Source organism: Brachionichthys hirsutus, unplaced genomic scaffold (assembly GCF_040956055.1).
Source record: "Brachionichthys hirsutus isolate HB-005 unplaced genomic scaffold, CSIRO-AGI_Bhir_v1 contig_718, whole genome shotgun sequence".
Lineage (NCBI taxonomy): Eukaryota > Metazoa > Chordata > Actinopteri > Lophiiformes > Brachionichthyidae > Brachionichthys > Brachionichthys hirsutus.
Window position 1 is genome coordinate 134,866 of NW_027180335.1, and position 8,308 is coordinate 143,173.

The 8,308-nt window shown below is 38.6% G+C and overlaps 1 protein-coding gene across 1 annotated transcript; it reads right to left on the bottom strand.

Annotated features, from left to right (window-relative positions):
• Positions 1-139: 139 nt before the first annotated feature.
• On the bottom strand, positions 140-2,597 carry LOC137913562 (interleukin-1 beta-like). The gene is made up of 5 exons (XM_068757205.1): positions 2,530-2,597; positions 1,863-2,093; positions 1,420-1,584; positions 962-1,095; positions 140-683 (listed from the first exon to the last, which is right to left on the bottom strand). Exons 2-5 carry the CDS (start codon positions 2,074-2,076, stop codon positions 465-467), a joined length of 732 nt encoding a protein of 243 aa, XP_068613306.1. The 5' UTR covers positions 2,077-2,093; positions 2,530-2,597; the 3' UTR covers positions 140-464.
• Positions 2,598-8,308: the final 5,711 nt, after the last annotated feature.

Below are 8,308 nucleotides of genomic sequence, written 5' to 3' on the forward strand. Positions count from 1 at the left end.
CACTGTAGTACTGGCCAGATCCCAAGTGAGCATACAAAACTCAAACCCAACTACTATGTAATATTTCTTTATTAAATAGTCACTGCACATCATTTAAATAATTGATATTCAGAAGAATTTAAATATGTTGAAATGGAGCACACATATAATAAATATTAAATAAAAGCATTAACATTGAGCCTTCCTCATTCAGCGCTATAAATACACATGGCTCACAAACAGCACAGTGCTGACACCTATTGGTGATACATAGCTATGTCAATACTCTGGGCATTTCGCTCTGTACTTTGTACATACAGTAAATAAATCTGCTAAAACACTTTTGCCAGTCTCTCCAGGAGACACTGGAAGTACATTTTGAGATGCTGATTTTCTGACATGCATCTAATCTTGCATCTTGTTCTGAACCCAAAGACAAAGTCACGCTTCATCAACACGTCCACATTCCGTTTTTTTAGTGTCTTTCACAATGCATGGATGTTGAAGGTTCGGTAGCGTTCGGCATCATCCTGACACATTTCCACTGAGTTGTTGTCATCCACTGCAGTGCTGATGTACCAGTTGTTGAAGGGGACAGAGACGAGGGTGCTGACGTTCAGACCGGTGTCCTGTTTGTAGAAGAGGAATCTCACCAAGTCGCTGTCCGAACTGATTGTTGACAAGGTTTCTTTGTCATCCACTGACTGAAGTGTGGAAGAAGAAAAAAACGATTGTCAGAGTGATTGACTTGACGAAATAATGAGCTCATGTCAAATGTGAATGGATCTTTAATTTGAAATGTATGTATAAGGAACCTAAAGTAATATTTGTCTCAAATCACAATAAGCCTTTAATATCCATATCACATTTGCAATCTGCAATCTCATTGCTAGATGCCATTTAACCGCACAATCCGAACTTTAAAATTACTCCAAGTGAATGCCATTAATGTGAGCTTCATAGTGCGAGGAACGACGTTTACCTCCAGATGCAAAGTCGGCTCATCGCCCTGCTTGTGGCAGGACAGGTAGAGATTTGTGTCCTTGATGCCCAGAGCCACAGTCCTGGCGCCAGCAGAGGGTGCAGTGTGTACATACGTCGACATGTTCAAGTGAACTGAGGTGAGGACAGAGAATGCAAGATCATGTTAAAGACAGTAGCCAGAGAGCATCAGCCAGCAAATGCTGGGTTCTCTGGCTCTCACTAATGACCTCTCAACTCACGCATATGAGCTCCAATCAAGCAGGTGTGATGTTGAAATTATTATTATTCTTCTGGTTTTTTTGTTTAATGATCCCCCCCCCCCCCCCAGAAATATCACTTTTGACCAGTTTTCTGGAAAATATCAAGTCCACATTTTGAAGAGAGCTAAAACAACCTGTCAACCCTAAATGAAATCATCCGGACACTAAATGATTCTAAGCGTCCTGCTGCAATCACCTTTGCGGTTGTTGGTGCCCTCCTGCAGCAGCACGGCGTGGAGCTCCATACTGTCTGGGACGTGAACCAAACTCCTCTTTTCGGTGTCGGTCACGCTGTATCGGCCCTCTTCTGTCCTACTGTATTCAACATTTGGAGTTGAAAAGCACTCAAACATGATTCGCTCTGAGGAAAGAAGAAACAGTTGATTAGTTGTGTTGCTTGCAATTATGCCCCCCCTTCCCACTGAGAAGCAGCAGGAACAGCAATAAACTAAGCAGATACATTATTAATCAGAACTATCAGCCCCATTGCAGATGTAGATTCTTGTTACTGTTTTAAGCTCTTAGGTTGTCAAAACATAAAAACCTTTAGAAAGATAATTCAAAGATGTTAAAATCAATAAAAATAGTAATGTGGGTAACACACACTGCTGTTAAATGGAGTTATATATGTGTGGTTACCTTCTACTAAATCCTCCATGATCATGTTGAGCAGGTTTTCATCTCTGAACTCGGTGCTGAGCAGCGACTCCTCCGTGCTGTCCTTGAACCTCTCCATGGCGATGATGAGGTTGACCACACGCTTCATCGTCAGTGGATGATGGGTAAACTCCAAATCCACTCCGAAGGGCATTTTTCTCATCTCGCTCACGTTGCACTTCATCTCGGATTCCATTTTTTATTTGTATTTTTCTGAATTGAGAAAGAAATGCAAAAATAAAAATACAATCTTTTTCCAGGGTTGCTGAATCACAAACCATTTAGCGAAATATAGTCCTATTTCTTAAGCATCGTTTTTAAAGTGGGTTTATTCACATTTCTTTATATTTCATGCCTTCGGTGTAATTATTGCCAGTTTTACTCAGTATTTCGATATCCAAAATATATCTCAGGCTAATCTAAAATAAGAATTTACATTAACAGTGAATTGTCTGAAAAATAAAATAACTTCCACAATTTAGACAGTTTCCCTCTGACGGCAACAGAATGTCCTGTACCGGTATTTAATCTCCATCCACAGTGAGTGTAACTAGCTAATGTACTCCAACACAGAAAAATAAATCAATAAATCAATATAAAACCACTCCAGAAACAATAAATAAATAAATGACAAGTTAGGTTAATTCACCTGTGAAGATCAGTGGAGTGAAAGTGGCCTCTGTGTTCTTGGTCGATTAGATCCCAGCGCTTCTCTTGTCTGTGTCCGTCTGTGCTGAGCTGCAGACTTTTATACACACACGCAGCCACTGAGGGAATTTTCTCCAGAGACAGGAAGTGGGTTGGTCTCACAGTAATCTACCAGGATGACGAAATCCTGTACTGACTCGACACGCCGACTGATTCTGACAAACAATTAGATGGGTTGAGTTTGATAATATGTTTCTACAAGAATGAGAAGTTATCTGGAATAGTGACATATTCTTCAAAATAGTTGTACATAGAAAGATGGTGAAAAAATTCTGTCTTTCAATAGCAACAACAAAAATAACAATGAACAGACAGACAATAGTTGCATCATTGCTCCGAGGGCACAAGTGCCAAATGACCCCGGAACAAACAAGACCTTTTATCTGGATATGCTGTAACATCTTACCTTTTGTAGGTATTATGATATTAATTTGAATGCCTGGATTTTCCTTATCACTGTTAAATATTGGTGGCAGTGCCATAAATGTTGCCTTCCTCCAAGTATCCATTTAAACCTCTCAGATCAAGGAACTGATGTGGCTTTAGATTCAGCGTTGCACGGAGGGAGACCACGGCCTGTCTATGCCTGGATATGTTTATTTTAATGGTCAAAATAATAATAATAATGATCGCGGATAATGTTGTGGTCCGGATTTTCTCATTTACTTATAATGGAGGCTTTTTCAATAATTCAATAATAATCACACTGATAAAGGGATCTGATATGTACGATCATGCAACATGTCTGCTGAAAAAAACTCACATCTTTCCAAACGTCCTGAGGAGTGTTGTGGGGCTTTTTAATGTTAAAATGAAATTTAGCCTTGGTAAACTTTTGTTGTTCAATCTTATATGACGGTGGGTTATCTGACATTTCTACACTTCCTTTTAGCGAAGTTAAAAAGTTTTATTTTTAAGTCTGTTTTCCATATTTGAATTGAAAGAATAAAAAAGAAAAAAATATAATTGGAAACACAAAATAAATATTCTCGACTTTAATTTGCCTTTCTTTCAGTATCCAACTCAAGCCTCCCCCAAATTTCAGTCTCACTCACCCAAACAATAGTGAACTAAAATGTTATTGTATTTGTCCTTCCAGTTGAGAATAGAACATACCAAGGTGTTTCTGGCTTCCGATCGCTCCACTGTCTACCTGCTGTAAAATGATAAATGCACTGCACTGCGCTTTCTATACATTCGCTGTGCCCCAAGAGCTTTACAACTAAGCCTCACATTCACCCGTTCATTCACACGCCAGTGGGCGACTGCTGCCAGGCCCACTGAGAGCAACTTGTCTTGCCCAAGAACACTTTGACATGTGGATGGTCAGAGCCGGGATTTGAACTGCTGACCTACTGATCAATGGATGACCCACAGCCACCCCAGCATTAGCTGAATATAATGCTGATGTCAGTGCTATTAAAGGATTCATTACACTGAAAGGCAGCTGCAGCTGCAGAACTGGTCTGGTGAGTAAAATTCCCAGTGATGCAAGAGAAGATCAGATGTATTAACATTTCAACCCACTTCCTACATGCACTTATTTCACTTCCTCTGCCTGAACAAGCATGCTGGCTGGCCTCCAGACCTGTTGTAAGAGGTAGAAATGTTCAGTGACGTCATCACAATTTGTCACCGTCTCACCTACAAACCCGACACACAGGACCTATTCGTAATATTTAAACATTTAGTAGTTTGTCGGCTTGAAATATTACAGCAACAATACTGCACTGAAGCAATAATGACAAAAATCCTACTAAATTGTTACTCTAATAAACAAAAAAAACAATTGATTTACACTATAGTATTTTTGTGATGATCATTTTAATGGGTTAAAGTCTAATCATTACTATTTCCTGTTGTTCCTTATCATAATAGCTAGACAGCAGCCACAATTTTTATGAATATCTGTGTTGGAAGCCCATCTATGGACAGGTGCTGCAAATTAGCTTCAGCTATAAGCGCTATAATGCAAGCATCAGATACTTGTGCTACATGTGTCTATGTTTTGTCTTTGTCCATATTCAAATAAACCAGAAATAAATAAATAAATTAAGATTGTTTGGCCTCATCAGAAATCTAACGGATGTCATTCTAGTTTATATTGATATTTATTTTCTAATCATTGCTTTAACATTTTGTAGTTGTATTATGTGTAATATGTCTCGTACAGAGAACCCCCCCCTTGAAATCTACAGGAGGAAACAGGACAATCACAAAAGCCAATATAGAGAAATATATCTCAGGTTTATTAATAACTTTCTTCATCTTCAAAACTCATTAAGACAGAAATTATAAAATGTATGTACATCTCGTTTCTCTGTCGTTGTGTTTCCTTTTGTTACAGCATGCCAGAGAGAATGAAGAACATTTCCACCCCCAATGCCAGTCACTCTGTTCCCAAGTTAAAGTCTATGACCAATAAAAAAAGATTGCTTTAGAACACAATTACTGACAATTATCTGAGGTACAAAAAGATAACCAGCCTTGATTCACAGGTACACTCTCTCTCTCTCTCTCTCTCTCTCTCTCACACACACACACACACACAAAACCCAAGCACAGCACAATCCAAAACAGGTGATGGCACTGAGGCACACACATAAACGAAAGAAAACAAAAAACACCCCCCCTCTTCCATAAAAAATAAATAAAAGCTACATTCTTTTGAAATGGGAGCGCAAATTTGCCAAAATATATCAGGAGTGAGCAAGAAAAACAAGAAAAAGATCTATCAAAGACACCAAGAAATAGTGAAGTTGATTAAAAGGTCGGGCAATGAGTTTCTTGTTTTTCCTCTTTGCAGCAGAACTCTGCAAAGAAGTACCAGTAATTGCAAAATCCTGGCCAGGGTCAGTATTGTGACAGAACAGCAAAAATACTGCTTAACTTTACAGAAGTGCATCAATTTAAAAAAGTGGAAAGCAATGAGGAGTTGTAATCCAAAAGATAAATATTTCTCAGGTGCAGTTCTGCCCATTAGCTGAATTAAACATCAGCGGATGGTGAATAAGTAAATGTTTTAGTCACACTTATCCCGAGTACCTCAAGTTCCCCAATACTTCACCGAGTAGAATCCAGTGTTGCTGCTGGAAAGTTTAATGATATGAAAGATTACATTATCATGGAGTGAAAAAAAGAGCAACATTTTCTAATGTTGAAATAAGCTATGCATGCTACGCTCGTGGGACGGGCTTTGGATGTGGATGCTTTGGCTTATCTTTCAATTTTACACAGATCCCTACCAGACAGAGGGATACGAGACATGAGCACTAACTGACCAAAAAATGCTTTTTATCCACGAAATTGTAATGAAACAGCGTCTCAGATCATGAATTCCACCATCACCAACCCACAGTCAAGATTTTATTCATATTCAGGCCTGATTGTCTTCACTGCCACCGTTCATCAAGTATAAATACCCACTCACCTGTCATTGTAGTGTTAAATGAGAGAATGATTATTGTAAATAACATAAACCAGTTCAAAAAATAAACTGGACTATTGGATTGGATTTTTAGCTGAATGTGCATCACTGCGAAACAGAAAGTTGCCTCCATAAGAAGCTTTAAGTCTTTAATAATTTGAATGTAATATAATAAAATCTCATTAACTGACAAACCAACTTCCAGATAAATCATTTTGACATATTGTGAAAAGGACTCAGGACATTAAAAACATTATTCCTGCTGTGGGCAGAATGTTGTTCACATTCAAACACATGGTGTCAAAGAGCAAAACATATCTCTGAGCTTTTGAAAAGAAAAAATGCCATCTGAATGTATGTGTTGTCAGACTGAAATTCCTCAAAATAAAAAAAACATTCCAATTTATCAAAAACAATAACAAAAATAAAGGGAAATGAATTTAATTTATCAAGTTTCTGAATTAGATTTACGCTGAAAATTGAAATGAAAGTGCATCGTAATTTGATGTATTTTTTTAGGGCAGGACTTTCCATCAGAGTAAACAGGAATTAGTCACTCAGAGGAAAAAGTGACGAGACCAGCTGAGCGGTTAGTTTTAGATTGACAACAATTCACTTTAACAAATATCGCACTAATCACTCTCCGGCCAACGTGTGATTGTGATTATGATTATGTGATTTTAAACATGACGGTGCAGAATGAGAATCGGATGCTGCTGATCTCAGGAAGGCAGAAGTATCAGAACATTTCTGTTCGTGATGAAATGCATCACTTTGTCTTTAAAAACAAGAATCAGATGTTTTCTATGACGAAGACAAAATGTGTGGGATTGAGGATAGCTTCTCATTCCAGATCTCCTCAGGTGCAGTAAAACAATGTAAAACTGGAGTGTGTGCAAACAGTGTTTGTCATAATGATGAAAACATTTGGCTGATATGAGGCTGAGAAATCTGTTCGGCCTCGGGAATAAGAGTTTGACTGAACGCAAAGCAACAAACACATGTAAAATCTCACAAATAGCAAAACACAAAGTCTTTCCCTCATATATATATATATATATACACACACACACACACTGAAGTCAATAAATTACGTTTCAGATTTCTTAAAGTATTTTCTCGTCAGAATGTGTCCCAGATGGCCATTTTGGTCACACACAAAAACAGACACCCCCCCCCCCCCATTTATAAACAGGAAAGGATGATTCAATTCACACGAGAAAAATATACCATAGTCATGAATTCGGAAATGTCCATAAAGTCTTTTCAGATGTGTCGACCTTGAAGACTAAAGCGGAGAAAGACGAGCTTGTATCTGAGAGAGGAGGATGCTTGCGATCGGTTATTGAACCCAACATTTCTCATTTCACACATTCGTAATGACTGTATTGATTGTCTGAGCTGTGAAACACGGGCTGGTTCTTAACTACTTTGGCAAGAAGGCTTTGGGTAACTTACTGCTTCAAGAACAAACAAAAAAACAAACCCTCCACCACAAAACAGTCCGTAGGAGTCTGTGTAGTCTCACAATCAATGAATCAATAAATATGTCTCTATGGATTCCCACAAGCACGAATTACATTGAACTCCAAGGTGCTGGGATCTTTGTCTTCTAGCTGTATGGATGGCGGGGCGGGGGGGGGGGCGATGCTGCTACACATGCGGCGGTCGGCTGCTCTATGTCTGTACAGCCCCGGTTGTACATGAATGTACGAACGCATCAGGAAAGGATTCACAGCACGTCACGATTTTTGTTGCAACCTCATTTAAAATAGAATAAACACTTTATTTTTCCCACAAAACTCTACACACCATTAATAATGTCAAAAAAATTAGTTTAGACATTTTTGCAAAGCTTATAATTGAGCTGAAGTGTCCCAGTCAGAGCCCAGACTTGGATCCGATCAAACGTCTCTGGAGAAATCTGAAAATGGCTGCACCGACGCTTCCCATCCAACCTGATGGGAGTTAGAGGTGCTGCAAAAAGGAATGGGCGAAACCTCCCAGAGGCGTGTAAAGCTTGGTGCACCATATTCAAAATGACGAGGCTGTAATTGCTGCCAAAGCTGCATCAACAAAGTATTGAGCAAACGCTGTGGATACTCATTTACAAGTTTTTATTCAATAAAAGTTCAAAGTAAATAAAAAAAACTTTCACAATGTTATTATTAAATGTTGTGTGTAGGATTGTGATAAAAAAAAAGAAAAAAGAATGCATTCCAGTTTGGAATGAAGCCGCAAGATAAAATTTACCAAAAGTGAAGCGCTGTGAAAACCTTCTGGATGCACTGAT

Excerpts from the sequence above, each read along its gene's own strand:
- LOC137913562 (XM_068757205.1), bottom strand. The coding sequence starts at position 2,076 with ATGGAATCCGAGATGAAGTGCAACGTGAGCGAGATGAGAAAAATGCCC. Across the intron at positions 1,585-1,862 it reads CATGGAGGATTTAGTAGAAG|AGCGAATCATGTTTGAGTGC; the intron begins GTAACCACACAT and ends TTCTTTCCTCAG. Across the intron at positions 1,096-1,419 it reads GGGCACCAACAACCGCAAAG|TTCACTTGAACATGTCGACG; the intron begins GTGATTGCAGCA and ends TCCTCACCTCAG.